Genomic DNA, 21,320 nt, shown 5'->3' on the forward strand with positions numbered 1-21,320 from the left:
TATACTTATCGTACGTAGACAGCGCCAATTTAAACTCTTTTGTAGCCATATCTGTGTATGCCACGAGCAGATGACACAGACGAATAGGCGTGGAGGAGCCCGTTTAACACCCTCTGCTGATTGGCTGAGGAGGTCTCTGTCTTTGGTAATGCTGCAAGTTAGTTATGGGATGAAGCATACACAAGGTTTATGTTTGGTTTATGTGGATTAAAGTCCCAAAGCAACTCAGGCTATGAGAGATGCCATATGGCTCCAGAAAATTTCGACCACCTGGGGTTCTTTAATGTGCACTGGCATTTGCATAGTACACGGGCCTCTAGCATTTCACCTTCATCAAAATGCGACCGCTGTGGCCAGAATCGAACCCACGTCTTTCGGGTCAGTAGCTGAGCACCATAACCACTGAACTACCACGGCAGCCAGCTACTACACATTACCATGCAATCTTGATCAATTGTTTATGGTTTATGAAGGTTTAAAGGTGCACTGAAGAGGAATCTGAATTTGTGTTTTTGCCGCGTGAACTCGATCTACACGTTCCGAGCTTTCTTAGAAACTGCGATTTACTGCCCTGTGTAGCCGATTTCCCCAATTAAAGCAAATTAACGTCCGGCTCCCGCCTTTTTTTTTTTAATTCTGCCTCGTACGATGGGCGGAGTCGACCAACGCGTGGAGTGCCTTTCACCCAGTCCCGTGGCGGCTTGCCGCTCTGCCATCGGCGGAGTAATACGTAGTAGTCCGTAGTACCAAATAGTCCGCGCGTATTTTTATTTCTTCGGGCTTATTTTGCGGCTATATTATCTGCGAATGAAACTATTTATTCATGGCAACCTAGAAAGCAAAATAAAGCGAAAGTAAAGCCTCCACGGGACTGAGTGAAAGGCGCTCCACGCGTTGGTCGACTCCGCCCACCGTACGAGGCAGAATTAAAAAAAAAAGGCGGGAGCCGGACGTTAATTCGTTTTAATTGGGGAAATCGGCCACACAGGGCAATAAGTCACTGTTTCTAAGAATGCTAGGAACGTGTGGATCGAGTTCCCGCGGCAAAAAGACATGTTCAGAATCCTCTTCAGTGCACCTTTAACTTCCCAAAGCGACTGACTCAGGCTATGAGGGACGGCGTAGTGAAGGGCTCCGGAAATTTCGATCAGCTGGGGTTCGATCGATGAGCTTTACTGTAAATGATAACTAGGTGTAGAAGGAGTGGCAAACAAATCAAGCAGAAGCAAACAAAAGCACTTCTGGTTAAAGAAAAGTCCATGTCTGTGATGCAGCACTTCCCATCGCAAAAGCACGCACAACACCGTATACAGTCGAACCCGGATATAGACCAACACAGTGTTTACAAACTAAGCGGGGGTTTTTGGCAGGCGGATTCAACTGGGGATGAAAAGCAGGCTTAGCACCCGTAGGAATACATGGAAGCAAAAAGCAGGTTTTCTACTCTCGCAGTGCACCTACGTCGTCCCTTCGTAAAGAACAACCGAATTCATCCTAGAACAGGTTCTGAAAGCATTAAGTGTCATTTCGAAGGCGACGTACGTTTAAAACACCGTGAAACGTGAGCATGAGAGTCTTCCACTGCTGGGGGTATGAATGAGGTGGTAGCACAAACCATAGAAACACATGTAAGCAAAATTTTATATTCCCGTTTGACTGAGCACCTATGGAGGCGGCCATTCGTTAACAGTTGGCAGGTGCTTTGAGAAATTTCGAAGCTATCTTTTTAAAATACTCTGATAAATGTGCATTATGAAGCCGGACATACCACCAGGAGGAGCTCTATCCGCTGTGTGTTTCCCTGAATCGTGCAAGATTCTCGTGACATTTCTGCCATACACGCTGTACTCTCTCGCAGATGTTGCCATTCAAACAAAAGCAAGGTTTACATTGAGGACAGTTGACAAACAGCCCAATAAACGAACTGCGCACTTCAGCAGACGACTAGCACCGTGATCACACATAGGTGGCACTGCCAGATGCTGAGGGTATCGTATGCGGCGCCGTCTGCTACAGTGCGCGATTCTATTGCGTGCGCTTTCCATGGCATTTGAGAACTGCTTTTTCAGGTACTGTTGTCTAGCATTTCTAGCAAATGTAGAGCACGTGAAATCACGTCGGATGTAATGCCAAACTACACGAGAAGCGTGTGTGATTCGGGGAAACACTCGGCGGATAGGATGCCTTTTGGGGGGTATGACCAGCTTCATAAACACGTTTATAGTGGCGTTTTAAAAAGAAAGCTTCTAAATGAGGTATCGTACTTTCAGATCCTGTTCTAGGATGAATTTGGCTGTTCTTCATGAAGAGACGACATTACAGGTGCACTGTGAAATAAAAAAAAATTGCTTTGAAAACTTTTGCTTTCATGTATTCCTATGGGTGCCAAGCCTACATTCCTCTCCCAAGTTTTTCCCCAGTTGTTCCAGCCGGCGACAGCCACGCCACCGCATCTTGCTTACGTCACACATCGAAGCTGGTCTAATCAAACTCAAAGGGGATCGCAGAATAGTGTGATATTTATTTCAATATATAAAAATGGCAACAGATAAGCCAATCTAGGAGGAAGAATACCCTGTAACCATGCTAGTTCGATACACAGCGAGACTTTACTTTTCACAATATTTTCAAGGGGATATTCTGGGTGTTTGATATAGCTAATAATTTGGAACATCCGGGTTCAACACATCCAGGCTCTACTGCTCTACCGGCTCCACTGTACTACCTAGTACAGTCATGGACAAAAGTTTGCGGGATGCGGATTCCTAAAATTTACTGCAGCGTGGTCAGGCGCAGCAGGTCAATGAAACGTGTAGAAACATGAGGAGACATGTGCGTTCCATCTGCTAGAAGAATACTATTTCACTGGCTAGCGAGATAGCACAGAAATTAATTTTTTTTCTGCGAATCCGCATCCTGCAAACTTTTGTTCATGACTGTACATAGGTGGTGTGTTCGTGCTTGCATGCTTGTTTACTGATAGTGGTATGTGGGATTTAACGCTCCAAAACGGTGCATGGGCTATGAGAGATACCATACTGGAGGGCTTCTGCTGCCCAAGCAGGTGCACGATGATGAGAGTTAACATAATTTAAGAAATTAAGCTGCCCTGAATAAAATCAGTTGTATAAAAATACATAGCCTCTATAGTGTGTGTGAGTGTGTGCATGTGCGTGCTTGCGGCACTGACCCTTAAGTTGGCCTGACAAGCATTCTAGGCACTTGCAAAAAGCAAAATCTTCAAGTGAATGGCTAACTTTCTGCCCAACAAAACTAAAGACAGTAAAAGCAGAACAAACCAAGTCAGCTGCATCCGCTTGACAACTTCTGGTCCATTATTGCACACAGAGCATGTAAAGTAGTAAAAGCTGTCGCCATATAGCAATGGGGTTTCAAGGCCCTGGATGCAAGCTGAAACACAAAGGTGTGATTATAGTAATTTCTGCTAACTGCCACCTTAGTAGTGCTTCATGTAGTAAGAAATTAGGTCACCATGTACACATAAAGAATAAACAAAAAAGCTACACGATAATTTGAACAAACACTCAAGGCAAAAAGTCCACAACATGAAGCCTGGGTCACACATGAAGAAAAGCCATTATGCACAGTACAGAAAACATAAGTGTAGCTTTTGCAGGCACCCAAAATATGCTTTATCACAATACTTTCAGACCACATATGCACCGATGCATCAGAATAGAGAAGGCATGTCCTGAAAACTACCGAAACTGTTTCTGGTCATATGTAGTTCAATAAATAGCCCTATAGTGCATGGAAAGTGTCAGCCTATCGGGGAAGTGCAATGAGAGAACAGAAGGGCTCAGTTTGAGTCTGAGGTGACCAGAAAAGTCCGTTTAAGTAGACCACAGAGTAAAAATCTATCGAGCACACTGTGGACAACGTACAGCCTTTGCCAGAAACATACAGCCAAAGTGAATTTGCTTCAAAGATGTGTACTGGGGGCTCTCTAGAATGCCTAACCTTTGGAGTAGTGAAGACACCACTTCCTTTCACCCAGGGGAGATTTAGAACACTGAGAACAGAAAACGAGTCATAACACATGGCACAGAAGCAAACCTGGTGGCCTGCATATTTTTGACAAAGGTTGCACATCATGTGGAAGCATGTTTGAACAAAACAATAAAATAACCTAAAATAGCCTCAACCCAAACGTCCATCGGGTCAAATGCTCTGCCCCCAGAACCCAACAAGAACCTAACACAGGGGTGGGACAGCCAAGCCAAGTTTTGGAGCATCTCCTGGAGCAAAAAAAAAATAAACATTGTGAAGCACCTTCAGAGCATGAACAAAGTAAACATTTGTGAAAGCGCATCTGCATGTCTCGAAATACTGCTGTGGTGAAAAGTTTTTCATGTCTATTGTTAAACTCTAATAGGTGCTGTGTTTGTCACTGCGCTTATCTTGAAAAGAACTGTGCCAAAACTCGGACAAAGAAATCTGGCCAGTGAGAATATGAAAACAGTGCTATCAGCTAGTGGCTGTTCATGCAGTCCGTAGGTCACGCTGCATACCGTAAAAAATCGTGTACAATACATAGTTTTTTTTCCCAGAACTCAGTATGTCAAATTTCCATCTCGTACTACATGTTGATCTGAGCAATTTTCGGCCAAAATCCGCAGTTCTGATTTCGTTACTATTGAGTGCCACCACCCTCACGCTTCCAGCAAGAGGGGGCGCCGTCTAGCGGTGGCGGAGGCTGGTAATTGTTTTCCACGCCATTTCACTACGCTCACCTGACCTCACGACACCCTGAACGATCGCACCTCGCATGGTATTGGGGCCACAAAAGAAGCACTCAGCTGCTTTTAAAACGAAAGCATCGGCACCGCGTCAAACACTGCTACATGGTCTGGATAAGGTAGGAAGAGCCTGTAGTTAGTGCCACCGGACAGCCTCTCCAGACGCTTGGGCCAGCACTCCAAAGGAGCTCGCTGGTTGTGATTTCAAGAAATGCGGGATACTGAATGCACTCGATGGTACCGAAGACGTGTTTCGATAGAAAAGTATCTCTTACAAGGGCCTCTCTGAAGACAGCACACCAGACAACAATATTCACTAAAGCTCTGACTACGGACACTTCCAAAGTGTGCGTGCCAGCATGCATGCTCGTGGCACAGGATGCAAGTAGGCATGAGTGTGGCGCCTCTGGACCTGACGTTCACACTAAATGCGCCGTATCCTAGGTGCCTGCGTACACAATAATGGAAGGGTGTTCGGCTTCCACGACTTCTGGAATATCTTCAAGCTGACTGCCTTTCCTTACTCGCACTATACGCGGATGAAAACTTTTTCTTCCGTTTTTGCTAACCCCAAATTACACCTCATAATACATGCGGGTCCATATTATACGCGAGTTTTCACGGTATATGCCATATGAACCAACTTCTGCACTCAAACACTACTACTCAGTACCACTCGGTACTTCAGGTCACTGACACGAGACACATATGCTCCCAGCTGTGAAGTTAAGTGAGGACAGTGTTTCAAAGGGCGAGGATGGCTAGGCACACACAGAGAAGAGACATGTAGAATAGAGCAAGTGCCTTCGACCCATGACTCAGCTTTGTTTTTACAGGGTGAGAACCTAGGAGTGGGCAAACATTAAATTTTTGGTTGCAACTAAATAGAATATTTTTAAATAACTGCTAATGCAGGTAGCTTACACTAAAAAAAAAATGCTTTTCATAAAACACAGCCATGGAAAAGGAACATATGTGTTGCGCACAAACTTTATTTTACTTATTCATAATTTACAGTTATAAGGCCTACTGAGCATGGGAAGTGGGAAGGAATCAGAATAGTAGTAGTAAACTTGGTTTAACTTGAATATAATTTGTAGAATATCATTATTTTGTTCAGTAAAAAAGTCCAACATGATAATTCAATTTAACATGACAAAGAGCTCACGGAATGCTGTCAAGAAGCATGCTAAGCTGTTTTGCACTGAATCATGAAGTGGACTGCTGACAAATGCAACAAGACCGCTCAGGAAACAAGACTGCTCGGGAAACGGAGAGCAGCCACATGGGCTATGACATGTGCGGGACAGTCCCTCCATGCTTCTTTGCGCTGCCTGAATGCAGAGCGCTGGCTGCGGAATGCCTCCCAAACGCACTATTCTGGATGGGACGTAAATTGCACAGCCCTCATGTATCGGATTCTCCACACTTCCAAGCTACGGGATGGGCTAAAATGCTGTTGCAAAAAGGTGCGAAAACGAAACTGCGGCGAGAGATGAAACCAGCAGGTCACACTATGAGAACTGAAGTTGCACAGGCTAGTTCTGAGTCGTGTTTCTGTCATCCAGCTTTTTCTTGTCCTCTATTGCTTAAAATAAACAGTTTTTAGATTCTAACAGATAAAAACTATTTGGAATAAAAGCCATCGCCGCTAACTGGCTGTAGGCTCAGGCACATGCATGCCGCAGCTTTGTCCATTTTGCTATCCTTCCAAGACCTGTTTTTGTGTGTGCCATGTTTCTAATGATAGTGATCGAAAATGATAGAAGCACTAGTGCTTGTTAACCCTATTTGCTGACACGTTCATCATCACTCGTACACTACGTCGTGCACTGAAGCTATGGCATGCAGTGTGGTGCTGCACCTTGTTTTCAGACCAGAGACAACAAAGCGGCCTAGTCAGCCACACCAGCTCTAACAGCCGTCAATAGATTAGTTTTATAAAAGGCTTAATATAATTGTTGAGAGTGCAACAATTCTGTTTAGTGCTTGTAGTTGATTCTACAAGAGAAGTGCAAGTTAACTGATATAACAAGTGCAAGGTGCAGTAGTGAGCGTTGTTTGGAAACCCTGCAATGGTTGGCCGTGAGTTACGAAAAACAGAAAATTCCGTAATTTTGAAATGTTCAGAAAAGCCAAATATTTTGAACAGCGAAAGTATGATGCAAATCAAATCAAATAGCGAGCATGCACTGTTGGCAAATCATTTGCAATATTGTAGTTTCGTGCAGCTACCCCACCTCTGCTAATGGAGCCTAACAAACCTAGCAGGAGCAGATGAACTAGGGCATTACTCCTCTACAGTGCAGTCCATTCATAGGAAGCAAATAGTAACACTTGACTGACCTTTGTCCCAACTGACTTCTAAAACCAAATTTAAGCTCTCACATGCAAGAGTTTAAAGACAAGGCTCAGATTCTGCATTTGTATAAGCCTGTGTCACAAAATCTGGTCTCCTGCTGTCATACAGACACTTAAGCAGGTGCAAAGAAATGTAAAGACTCTGCTGCAATTTCCGTTCGACGCTAGCAGAAAATACATAAGCACAAGTGGCACAGCTAGTAACAACCAACTTTCTTGCTCGTGTGCTCAAGTAAAATAAGTTTGTTTACTACACCAGGTGTTTTAGGGAAGCCCGCCAATAATTTAAAAAAAAGGCTTTTTCAGATAACAGACAGCTTCAGCGGTATAGTAATACAGGTATTGACAGACACCAGAAAAAAGGTTTTGGTTTGGTTTTATGGGGTTTAACGTCCCAAAGCGACTAAGGCTATGAGAGACGCCGTAGTGAAGGGCTCCGGAAATTTCGACCACCTGGGGTTCTTTAACGTGCACTGACATCGCACAGCACACGGGCCTCTAGAATTTCTCCTCCAAAGAAACTCTAGCCGCCGCGGCCGGGATCGAACCCGCGTCTTTTGGGCCAGCAGCCAAGCACCATAGCCACTGAGGCACTGCGGCGGCTCCAGAAAAAAGGTGAATCATGCTAACTAAGCTGGTTAACTAATTTCAACTATTACAGTTTTGCACCTGGTTGCAAATAGTTTACAGCAAGCTGTTAGTAATAGCCATATCAGTTTTTTAATTCTGAAGACATCAAACTAAGCAGGAGACAGGACACAGAAAAGATGCAGACAGGACAAGCGTCTTTTCTATGTCCTGTCTCCTGCGTAGTTTTATGTCTTCAGAATGTCTTACCAACTAGCCTCTCATCACACACTTCCAGTTTTTTAAGTTTCGAAAATGTGCTTACCGTCGGCGCTATGGCTTAAAAAATTTTGGCAAACGCATCTCTTTGGCAAGTGGGAAACAACGCCCCCAGTGCACGCCACTGCGTGGCACACGTGCCACGTGACATTCTTTTTCTTATGTGGGCTGGAGCAGTGTGCAGCAGTGAAGCGCTGGCGGGACAAGGGTGGTCATGTGACACATGCAGCATGTAGTGACGTGCATTGGGGGCATCATTTTGCGCTCTCCAGAGAGGCGCACTTTTCGAAAGCACATGCCTTCTGACGCAAGCAGCTCAAAATTTGTAGAGCCATAGTGTCAAGGGTGATTGCATTTTCGAAATTACAAGTCTCCAATACAAGTCTCCAATTGCAAACAGGCGTCTAACTGCAATAGCTAAAAAGTTACCTACTAGAATTTAGTTAACCAGGTTACTTTAGCAAGTTCACATAATTCGCCTGTTTTGTGACGTCCATAAAAACCGGTATAACTATGCAGCAGAAGCCATCTTTATATCTGAAAAAGCCTATTTTTAAAAATTCATAGCAGGCCCCCTGAAGCACCAAATATGACATGATATGTTAAAGCACAGTGTTCTATGACATGAGCATTACACTAAAACTCTTGGCGAGATTCTTACATAGTGGACCATAATACTTCTGCCTGTACAGCATGCGAGGTACAGTTTTCAAAAAGCAAACTATATTTGCAATATCTCCCTGTTGCTTATCACACACTGTAATAGAAACATTTCGCAGATTCCAAAACACTGGTGCCTTTGTGGCCCGTCTAAAGAACAAACATGCTCTGCACTGTGTAAGTGCTGGGTGAAGAACCAATGACAGAGGTCATTATAGCACAGCCGTATGAAAATGAGTATAAAATGATGCCTTAGCATCAGTTCTGACCTTCATGAAACCACTGCCGGCAGAGCCGACACTGAAGCATCTTCCTATTCCACCTGGAAAATCAAATTACAGGCTTAGCACATAGAAGTATCGGTTTTCCACATCATCAAAAAAAGGAAGAAAAGAGACAGACACAACCACAACAACGAAAACAGCACAAACTTCATGAAGGACGCAGAAAGGGAAGACGAGACACAGGCGCTGTTCAGTTGTCAATCGGCGCCTGTGTCTCGTCTTCCCTTTCTGCCCCCTTCGTGAAGTTTGCGCAGTTTTCATTGTGATGAAAAACCAACTTGCTCGTGATGTGTTCTTCAGATACAACCATTTAATGTTTTTCCATAAAATGAATCCATTCGAATCTTACAGCCTTACTGTTTGGCTGGTTGCAGCTGCAAAGTGAGGGGCCATAACAGGCCATTTTCAAACAGACACCTTACTGTGGCTTATTCCCCAAATCTATAACTCCAATTCCTAAAAATCTGAGCTCGTATGATGCAATAGATAAATTTCAAATGGATATTTTGTTTCTTTTTTGAACAGCTTGCTGGGTCTGGCAACCTTTGTGATTATCAGCATCACAAAATAGCTGCTGTGCAGTCAGCTACACCCTGTGCACTCTGTTGGGTTGCTGGCATGCCATGAATGGTGGCCATTTGTAAACTTTTTGAGATTTGCGAAATAACAATCCTTTTATTTGTTTGGTTTCTAGTATATCTCCAGCATAGCGCGCGAGCTCGGTGATCCTTGGAGAAGCGGGTGTGCTTGCATAGCATGTCTCAAGGGTGTTGAAGCAGGAGTTATTGGTTGCAAGTTATGTTAATAAAGCATTTATATTATCCATGATTTATGAGAGAGCTTGTTTTAGAATAGCTAAGTGTTGGGCCCTCGCATACTCGATGTGCCGTAGTGAGTATGCCAATATGCCCCGATATACAGTAGAACCCCGCATAGTAAATTCTGATACAGTAAAATGAAACTGGGGTCCATTTTGATTTCCATAATTGACTGAATTTTTTTTCATTTATATTAAAGACATCTTTAAAGAAACGATTACAGTAAAGAGCACCTGTTAATGGCGATATACAAAGGCGGAAGTAGCTGCTCACACTACTCCTGCAATCAAGAAGCTCGAAACTCAAAAAAAAAAAAAAGGTCAGCGTTTTGCGCAACCCATAGGGTATGCCGCGAGCCAGCATGAAAGCCTACGTCAGTGTGCTGCAATGCGCGGCCCTCGCCACCTCTCTCTAGTTGGTACGATTTTGATGCGACGCTGATAGCAGACATGTGCCGTCATCGCTCCTGACTTCGAAGCTTGCCGAATTTACAGCGGAGACCTTGGAGAACATAAGCGGGACGTGAAGCAAGTCCGTTTCCCAAGGCGAAGAGTGAGCTAAGGAGGGGACACGTGGGAAGAAACGTGCCTCCAATCCACCCCTCCTCAGACAGCGGCGGCTGCGGTCACAGCGCGTACCACTATCGCTTACCGTGTACTGCGCATGCGTAGATTGTCTTGATGGTGCCACATCGGGACCAATCAGAGTGTATGCAGTGGCGGGGTGCGGTACACGGTACACGGCAAGTGGTAGCGGTATGCTCTATGCTAAAAGTAGATACCTTTAGCACAGTGCGTGCCACCACTGCTTACAGTGCACCGCGCCCCACGGCTGCAAACTTGCAGATCGCCCTGAGGGCGCCAGATGGTGCCACGTCCCCGTCAACAGCGCGCACGTAGTGACGAGGCATGGTACATGGTAAGCGGTACACGCTATGCTAAATATACCTATTATCTAATGCGGTCATGCGCTCTTCGCCAGCCATGTTCCGTGCGCTACAGTGCCACTACATTGAGCTCTTTTTGTTATAATTAAGTGGTCGCTTTGCGTAACGGAGTTTGCTCCATAAAATAACACTGGAGAGAAGGCTTAAATTTTTACAATTCATGATCAGTACATTAAAAAATTTCGGTACTCTGCTCATCTCTGAACCCCATTAAACTCAAAATGTTTCTCCGTTTTTACAGCTTCAAGTTACCGAGGGCTAAGTGTACTACTGCTCTGCAACAAAAGAGTAAACGCAGATTGCGAACAAGTGCAGCTGCAGTGCAGTAGAAGGCATATGGTGCCTTGACACATGTCAATCAGACGGAAGTGAACAGCTACTTTGCTGGCAATACGATAGCATCATAAGTTGTTGACGAGTTTGCCAGAAGTGATGCCACTTCCCATCTGGTGGCATCACTTCTCGTTTGGTGATGTCACTTCCCTTCAGCCAATCAGCGAATTTAGCTTCCGATTACACTTTTTTTTTTTTTCCCAATGAGTCTTCTAACGCTATCGCATTAATGAAAAACCTGCCTACTAAGAGCACGCATGTACTGACTGAGAGCAAGTGATTGAACTAATCAAAGGTGACTGCACTTTCTGCAAAGAAACACTCACTAGCACGCTGTACTGGCTTTACATATATACCTACTTGGCCATCATTGTTCACACTTGGCTGCTAGCTTAGGCACAAATAAAAAAAAAAGCAAAGAGCAGCAGTTAAAACTTTGGGTTTACGGGGGGTTTAACATCCCAAACCGACTCAGGCTATGAAGGGTGCCACAGTGAAGGGCTCCGGAAATTTCGACCACCTGGGGTTCTTTAATGTGCACTGACATCACACAATACACAGGCCTCTAGCATTTCGCCTATATTGAAATGCGACCGCAGCGGCCAGGATCAAACCCGCGTCTTTCATGACAGCAGCCGAATGCCACTGAGCCAACGCGGCGGCCAGCAGTAAAAGAAAAAAAAACATGTACACCACAAGTTAAAACTCACCACCGTATTACTCCTAGCACATAGCATTTACTCACTGAACCAATGCCATATACGCATCAATTGGAATAAAAGAACGCAGAACAGATAAGGAGGCTCTCCTAAGGTGTTTCTGTCGCTACCGAGTTTAAAGCATGGTGTTTGACATTTCTGAAAAGTGTCAGCAACTCTCGGTACTTTGAAACTTGCTTGCCAACAGCAATTTAGGTTGTAAGCTCTGTGGTAAGTGTAGGTGTAAGCATATACCCTTCAAACATTTCAGCTCTATGGTGAAAAGAGCACGGCAAGATCTGTGCAAAAAGTATTAGCTTTCACACACAGATGTAGTTGGTGAAAGCACAGTTGCACTACAGTGAAAGCTCGTTAACTGAAACCTTACTGAGTTTTTGGATAATTCGAACAGTACAACTTTGTCCGTCCAAGCTCCATAGCAGTCTATGTATAATTCGTATAGCCCATTAATTCGAACAGGAATGGGTGGCGCTACCAATAATTCGAACTATGCACCGCCGTGCCTGAGCGGCCTGGGCACGTGGAGAGCCAAGCAACTCTCCCGCGAGCTGCTCCGCCTCTTTGGAGGCGATGTGGAGAGGGTAAAATTGGTGCGCAAGGTGCAAGGCCGGATAAATGAGAAGGGGGGACTTCCTCTACGGCGGCATGGTGACAGCAACTAACTGCATGGCCTCCGAGATTTGTACCTGGCTGTTACTTGTAAGCACTAATCTTGAAGGCTTCAGCAGCTTGCTGCGTAAGCTTTTGTTGTTGAGCGATGGATGACGAGACCACCGGCGAGATGCAGAAAATCGGACGCACTGCAGCGTCTGTGGCACTCGGAATCCGAAACCGCATGGTCGTGCACAAAACCGCAACACGCGCAAAACGAATGGATTGGAACTTTTGCTGATGTATGCAGCACGTCTGTCTCGGTTTTCCACTGCCCTTTGCGTCGTGTTCTGTGCGACTAGTTGCAGCCATAGCGGTCAACCTGCACAGTGTGTCATCGCGTAGTGATTTGGAAATGTCTTCTTTTTGCGGTAACTGTGGCGCCAAAATGCTCCAAGAGAAGATTAAAAGCATGCGTGAAATCAAAGCCAATGCGGTATCGAAACAGGATGCTGCAAAAAAGCATGCCTACTGGTTTGGCAGCTTGCAACTCTGGGTCGGAAGACTGGCAAACTGAGCAATGCACGTGTGGCTGTCTTGGCAACTTCTGCTTTTCAACCTAAATGGTCGCGTAACGTTCGAGACTCTCAAGTGTGAATCTGAAAGTTTCGGAGGTTGTGCTACCATTTTGATCGAAAAGCGGCAATTGCGTGGTGGTCGCACGCAGCTCATTTTTGCAGACTAGTGATCATGCTCTGAGGCGGTCGCAAGCCCTTTGCGACTCTGATGCGGCCCTACACTGTGCAAGTTTGAACGCGCTAAACACTGCAAGCCTCTTCAGTTCTGACAGAAGTTGTGATGGCTTATACATAAGGACACGTGTCTGGTTGAAAGTGTGCTGCGTTCACGCAGTGTGTCAGCAGCATACTGCAGCTGGCGCTGCATGCAATAAGGCAGCGGACATCAGCCTGTAACATCACACAGTGCATTCCAATATGGCGGTCGCTGTCAGAAGAGGGAGCTTCATGGTCTCAATTTCAAATACTATATATTTAAACACTATACAGGCCTCCACAAATAACGTTTGCTTTCCAACGAAACACATCAATGGGCAATTTTATACATGTACAAAATTTCTTAGTCAAAATAGATGGAAACTGCAATATCAAAATGCCAACATTTGTGAAATTCTCTAGGGATCATGAAATCATTTTTTTTTTTTTTGAAAAAGCACGTCGAAACTGAGGAAAATAAAAAAATTACATTAATAATGCTGACATAATCTGTCTGCAAAAAAAATGGTGGAGGAAGTGCTACCACGCTCACTGTTTGGAGAAATATTATTTGCTGCGCTTGTCAGCTGGCAAAAAAAGCACTGTATTTGCAAAATGAAGGATGCTAAGCACACTAAGAAAAAAACAGAGTTTGCAATGCACACAATTGTGTAAAGAGCGCCTTAAAGGGTTAAGCAAGTCAACGTAGCAGTTATCACTTGACAGAAATGCTGTGCACGATACCAATCCAAGAACAAGACAAACAAAAACTGAGCACGCACAATTAGGTCATGCCACAATTTACCATGTAATCTGTACAAAATTCAGGCACTTTTATAACTTTTTACCACATCCCAAAAACTTACACGACCAGATAAGTGAATACAACTGAAAAACAAAAAAACACACAAGGCATTTTTCATGAAAGCTGTCCTTGAACTTGAGAGAGGTCACCACAGTGACAACGCTTGAAAAGCGCTAGCCCACACATTTTCTATTGGAAAAGCCAAGCATACGGCACTGGAGTGCTATCACCCAGAAAAAAAGAAAAAGAGTTGGTGGACTACCAGCAACACCGGGACTAGAACCTAGTATCTTCTGCATACAAGGCAGACACTCTTGCCTTTAAACCCATTGCTATGGATGCATGACCGACTAAAAAAAGTCGGTCACGTAAGCAACATTAGCAGACACTCGAGTAAATTAACCTCAAATTGCATGTTTGTAAAGGGCATACCATCTGTTTAGAGCCACATTTCTTCATGTATCACAAAGCAAGACTGAAAAAACAAAAACAAAACTCACTCGCCCGGGCCTCCACAGTAACAATAGCAGTTCTTGGTATTCTCTTTGTGCTGATCATCCCACTGCAGTGACTTCATCTGCAAATCAAACAAGAGATGTTTGGACATAAGGTGCACTGAAGACAGTTTTCAAGGGGAAGCTAGGAAGTCCAGCTTGAGGAATCAGACACTAGACAGCCCTTCCACACTAAAGAATGTAGTTTACAAAAGCAGCTTTTAGAACAGATCACTCATTGCACCAGTGGTACAAGTGCATCAGTGTACAGTAACACCTTTTACTCTATATCTCAAGCTAAACCAAACCAACATTTATATTTAATTCAAATATCCATGCAATGTCATATAGAAGACAGTGTATACGTACAAATGAAATGAAAACTGTATGGAACGTAGTATTGGTTAAAAAGTTCACTTTCAGCACTATCTCTACACCCAGCCTGGAATGACTATATGCAGCCCAGCTCTCACTATGCAAATTACACAGTGGAGGATTAAATCTCAAGCAGTGTTGGGTACACATGCACAGAAAGACTAGCTGCACTCTCCAAAACAGCACAACTAGTATATCACAGCAAATGAAAATACACTGATTTAAACTTCCTCAAAACATTTCAAAGTGCAGTTGCAATGCTATTAAGTACATTTTGACAATAAGCTTGCATTAATAACCATATTACAGTTAAACCACAATGTAACGAACCTCCATGTAGCAAATTCCTCGATATAACGAGCTTTCTCAATTCCCCAAAGCCGCCCCCACTGAAGCATGTGTATTTGCGAACTCTGCGTAACGAAGGTGTTGTGGTGGGCAACCTTGACATAACGAACTCGCCCCACCGACTGTCTATTAACCAGTGCTGTGTAACTTGAAATTTGGTCAAAATATGCGAACAACCTTGAGATAAAACCCGAACCACTGTGAGAGGAACGTCGAAAATCGGAACAAGCTAGCACTGCTGACACAACATGCTGTGCTCCAGCCCCATTGGCACCTCCCTGTAGCAAACACAGCAGTCTCCACAGCTTTCACTTTTGTAGCGTCACACCAAGTGGCACCAAAGTGCACGACACAACAGGACGTAGTGAAGAACGCAAGGGATCAGCAGTGCACGCCCATCAGCGCTGTTTGGTTGCTTGCGCAATGCGCAGAAGACGTGACGGTAAAGAGTGCCGGCAGTGTGAGGCTTTCCAAGGGCAACAGCCATCTAGCAGACCAAGACTTTCTTCCTTTTACTTTTTTTTCCCAAGCAATGAGCATGCAGAAAGAGATGGGTGCTTCCGACTCTTCCTCCTCCCCGAAGTGTACCAGCGTAGCACATGGTTTGGTTTATGGTGTTTAACGTCCCAAAGCGACTCAGGCTATGGGAGACGCTGTAGTAAAGGGCTCCGGAAATTTCAACCACCTGGGGTTCTTTAACGTGCACTGACATCGCACAGTACACGGGCCTCTAGAATTTCGCCTCCATAAAAATTCAACCGCTGCAGCCTGGATCGAACCCGCGTCTTTCGGGTTCGATCCCGGCCACGGCAGCTGGAATTTCTATGGAGGCGAAATTCTAGAGGCCCACTTCCGTCGTGCAACCTGCAGCCCAGATGGTGGCAGCTGCTGCCGCACTCACGTTATCAACACAATCACGAAACCTCTCTCATGTTTAAGACTTCGAATAGAGGATGTTTACTATGAACATTTACTAGGCCATTTCATCGACATTTATTTTTCATGCTGACTGTCTTTCTGCACAGTCCTTCTGAGTTTTCACGCGAAATCTCGTCGTAACGAAAACCTGCACGTTAAGAAAAATTGTGGACTTCTCTTGATTTCGTTACATCCAAGTCTTCCTTCTGAGTTTTCACGCGAAATCTCGTCGTAACGAAAACCTGCACGTTAAGAAAAATTGTGGACTTCTCTTGATTTCGTTACATCCAAGTCTAACTGTATACGAATGCACAGCAAGTTTGTTGTCCTGCAAATCGTATTTTTGAGAGCACATCTCGCATTATGTTTGGAACCAAGGTACACACAAAGTACAAAGGAAAAACAGTGGAAAAATGGCAAGGTGCAAGAAAGAAAAAAAAGGAAGCAGGATTGTTAAGGGCAAAATGCACGGCAGTGACGATGCAGCAGCATGGCAGAATTCTTCCTTTTGCTCTTCCCAATTCACAGGGCCACAATCTGTACAAACCTTTTATGCGAAACTTATGGCACACTACAGAGGGTTAAGTGCATCAAAAAGTCACCACAGTTCTTGCTATCCCAACAACAAAAAAGGGACTGCGAAAGACTAGGTCACACATAAAGCTTTACTTTATCAAGCACTAATATGATAATAAAAGCACTTAAAAAGCAAGTGGAGTATAATCCTATAATACCATACACAAGGTTCATGATACATATTGACCCTTACTGAGAAGAAAACTACAATATGCCTAGTATATTTTGTCACAGTGCATTTTGAAAACACCAATAAATACTTGAAGGGGTAACAGTTTCTTTCAAAAACATAATATTCTATCAACTAAGCAGTTCGGCTTCAGAGAGAATTTATCTACTGAAATAGCGCTACTTAAACAAAAAGAATTAATTTTAAATAACATAGAACACAAACTACTGACCCTCGGTGTATTCGTAGACTATTCAAACGCCTTCGATAGGATGCACCATTTAACTCTGATACAGAAACTCTCTATATATGGCGTTCGTGGCGTGCCGCTTAATCTATTTTCCAGCTACTTGACAGACCGCACTCAATCTGTTCACTTGGGTAACTATCGCTCACAATTTAAATCAGTTAGTCATGGTATCCCTCAGGGAAGCATATTGGGGCCCCTGCTTTTCAAAATCTACATAAATGATTTGGTACAAATAGACAATGAAGTCGATTACATCATTTTTACTGATGACACAAGTATATTTCAGGAACGAATGCAGAATATTTAATATATAGAGGAAACGATGTACTCGCGAAACTGCATGCATGGTCCAGAAGAAATGCGTTGCTTATCAACACAGACAAATCTAAAGCCGTCATATTAATAAGAGCTAAAAATGTATCTTGCGACTGACCTCACCTTAACACTTGGTAGTAACAAAATAGCAACAGTGAGTGCTGTATAAACACTAGGTGTTTATTTTAACGGATTCACGTTGTGGAACAATCATGTGGACCTGATAACCACTAAGCTAGCTCGTGTTGTAGGAGTATCAAGAAAATTTCAGTGCACATTACCAACTAAAACAAAGACCGCAATATACCATGCTTTATTCGAGTCTTATATAAACTACTGTAATTTGGTGTGGGGAATCACAACGTCTACTTGCAAAAATAAACTTCTCAAATTGCAGAAGGCTGCGATGAGAGCCATAGCGAATGTATCTTTTATGTCGCACATTAGCTCCCATTTCTCAACATACCACATCATGAAAATCGAAAAAATATATGAATTTCGCATTCTTAGGTCCTATAAAGTTCAGGTTAAAAAAAACAATACGTTATTTAGATACATCCCTAAATTACATGAAAATCCCTCAAATTACACAACACGATGCCGTGAACACTGGCACGTTCCACATCCGCGCACGAACTATGGCTTTGAAACACTTTACTATGTTTTGCCATACACATTAAATAAATTTAAAGTTACATAACAAAATATTACCAGCTCTTCTTTTTCTTTTAAAAGCTTAAAAGGACTTTTTTTCTATTGCGCCTGTATATTGATTGCACGAGTACCATTATAAAGTGAACATATAATAATGTCTTGTATTGTTGTATTTGCACAATTTTTGTTGTACTGTACTGCTTCTGGCTGATTTTTGTTATCTGCTATCTTTTAGTGTAATCTGTGTTCTCTGTCCTGCACTGCCGAGTATAGAAGGGTAATGGGAACTTTGTCAAGCTGCTCTTGAGCAGCTTTTACTCCCATACACCTCAAACATGTATGTAAACATGCTTGTTTGAAATAAACTCAAACTCAAACTAGAAACATCCTATTCGTATTATTTGAAAGCACGTATGTTTGCATACTCTAGCACTCATGAGTAACTGCAACGTCCAATGTGTGAGGTGCGTTTCCAGATTCAGCGCAGAGGCTCATGAGAAAGTAGTCTGCTACCGCTTCTTCCGGTTCCAAATTTCTCCACCAGCTCGCTTGCTTCACAGCAGTCGCTGTGTTAATTCACTTCTTTTTAGCTTTTTATTTGCACTGCAACAGTGCTGATTGTACTGCATCATCGCAAGACCAACTCAACGTCGACTCTGCTCTGCTTCGTAGCGTGTTTTCGCACGAAGCACAACCAAAATAATGTAAACGGTATGAGGCTTTCTATGCATATGCTGTGCAATGTGTTGAGATGCGCTGTGCAGTTTTTACATGCTGTGAGGAAAATACATCTATTGTTTGCTAAACTGCGCAAGCTCAGCCCTTCATTGCCTTCGTAGTGCAGCGAAAAAAAAACAACTAATATATAATGGCCAACGCGTTAAACTAGTCCAACCGCACACACAACCGACTGCCGTGCAAACGCAGAACAGCCAGCCTATGCTGGCATATTATAACCATGGAAAAACACACTACCTTTCGTTATTGTCAATTTCTATGCTCAGGATCCGTTCATACACAGCACACGCTGATCTTACGGTGATGCTGTGCAATACGCAATGTCACAGCACAAATAGATTATCGAATAAACGATGCATGAATGCACGGCAATTGCTATGCAGAAGGCAGTGCGTGGGAGAAATTTGGAACCAGAAGTAGCTGGCAGACGATTTTCCCATGGTTCTTTGCATTCAAATCGGAAACGCACCTCACCTATAGACCAGAATACGATACTCTCACGCTAGGACCCGTTCATGTGTACTCTCACGTCCAGGCATTGGGCACCACCTTTCGCCGAGCTGCCAAAACGCTATGAAGTGCCTCTGCACCGTGTGCAACAAGTGGGCTTTTGTAACCCTTGTGAGTGCTTAACCATGTTCCTGCCATCCTCCTGCAAGTACAAGAAGTCATCTGGGTACTGCTGCATTGTCTACTGTATGCAGTAACAGCCAGAGGAAAAGAAGCAGGTGGGTTGTGGATGTGCCCGACATGTGTAAACAGCTCTGCCGCTATGTAGTATTGAGCCTGCATAGTTTCCCATCAGGCATTAAAATGCCAACCTGCGTCAAATATGGACTGCTGCGGTGCATAGAATGAATTACAAGGCAAGTACGAAAGCTCGAGTAAGTACTATGTTTGAAACAGTAAGCAATATGCTTAGCCTTCAGTGACCATGTTATGGGAACGTGCAAGTAAGCTCGGAGCAATCAGGATGGGGTGAGGGGTGACAGTGCGTGTATCACCGCAGGACGGCATGAATAAACGTCTCCTTTGTGGATTTGAAAGCCTGTTTCCTTGCTGCGAGCCGCTCTGCCGCTCTCCTCCCTGTGAAGGTTGCATGGGCCACAGCAGTGCCCCACTGTAAGTGTGGCGATGGCTGGTTGGGGCCTTTTTGACTCACGCGAAGCTCGAACACATGGTGGTTGTGGTTGATGGCCTGTACCCACTGCAGTAACCACACCACCAACCGAGTGGAACCCTGTGCCAACGCTGTTGTTGCTTGGCTGCACAAGAAATACAAGTGCAGCCCTCAGCTACAGCATTGTTTTTCTGTGTTTACACGTTAGCGGCATCTATCTATGCGGTCGTGTTGCAACAGCGGTGGCTAGAAGCATGGCCGATAAAAGCCAATGAATTTGATCGAGTGGGAGGATCCACAATGAGTCTATTTTGGCTGTCAGAACCACCTCGCTTGCATTTGTAGCTTGAATGTTCAAGTGCTACATAAGTTGGCAACGCTTCGGCAGGGTTCCCTGAATTACTGTATACCCCGGGTTTTGTAACACAGCGGCTATGCACGTTCATAATTCGTGGCTCGCAACAAGTGGCAGTCTCGAAGGGTTTGAGACAGTGGCTTGACAAAACTATATCAGACCTGCTATCTGTACAGGTATTCCCGCATTATCGCGTAAAGGGCAGGCATGCAGATTAACAGTTTGTAGCAATGCTTGCTGCATTATTGAAGCCTGCCCCATCGTTTCGCGGACTTCTAACAACACATGGCACTTCAAGCGGTCGTCAAAATAGCCCTATTCGAACTTGAATTGCATGCTGAAGACGTGCACGCACCTCTGACGTGCGTGCAACAGCAGGCGTGACAAAAACGGACAGCCCGTCTCCGAGAAGTGTCCAACCGCTTAGTTTTGCTTTTCAAAGCTTCATGCCAGCCTGCAGTGACCGTGGCCATCAGCCCCGCATCAACCAGCCAACTGAACCCAGCTGTACGCTGTTTCAGATGCTGATTGGAGCCACTGCGCATTTCCCTTGCTTCCATTTGTGTTGTTCCATTCTCCTATTGTACCAAAACTGCGCACTCGTCAAATGCCATTCGCTGTTATTTTTTTTACGATAAAGCATGACCGCGCCTCCGATCCAGGCGCCTGTGGGTGAAGCCTCCTTGAGGGGACTCCACCACTACCGTGCCACACTTTGAAGGATGCAGGGGCGGCCCTTACCGTTTCGAATTTTGCTTTGACACTCCTGGCAGTGTGCACGTAATAAGGCGGTAATCAAAATGGGAAAAATAGTCATTATCGTACTGTTCTCGTCTCAAAAGCAGACGACCACTACCCAATCTTTTACCAAATAAATTTGTCATGATGCAAGCAGTTCTTGTCAGTTTTTTTGTGGCGAGCCATCAATAATTCTAACATTTTTTTCCCGGTCCCTTCAAATTTGAATTAACGAGCTTTTACTGTATTTACAAAAATTACCGATGAAGTGCATTACATAAGATGCAAAAAATAAACTAGGGTTAATATTAGCCCAATACATGATGACTGTACAGTGCACTACTATTTATTCTGGACTAAAAACTTTAAAAGAC

General features: G+C 44.1%; 1 protein-coding gene across 4 annotated transcripts in view; it reads right to left on the reverse strand.

Annotated features, from left to right (window-relative positions):
- Nucleotides 1-21,320, reverse strand: part of Pcl (polycomb protein Pcl) — a 96,466-nt gene that overhangs the window by 20,316 nt on the left and 54,830 nt on the right. For all 4 annotated transcript variants that reach the window (XM_089582234.1, XM_089582233.1, XM_089582235.1 and 1 more), the window contains 3 exons: nt 14,397-14,473; nt 8,897-8,949; nt 3,300-3,411 (listed from right to left, as the gene is read on the reverse strand). In XM_089582234.1, coding sequence (XP_089438360.1) covers nt 3,300-3,411; nt 8,897-8,949; nt 14,397-14,473 — 242 coding nt within the window. The remainder of the gene's footprint in view (nt 1-3,299; nt 3,412-8,896; nt 8,950-14,396; nt 14,474-21,320) is intronic.

This window comes from Amblyomma mixtum, chromosome 3 (genome assembly GCF_055824585.1).
Source record: "Amblyomma mixtum isolate Tamu chromosome 3, ASM5582458v1, whole genome shotgun sequence".
Lineage (NCBI taxonomy): Eukaryota > Metazoa > Arthropoda > Arachnida > Ixodida > Ixodidae > Amblyomma > Amblyomma mixtum.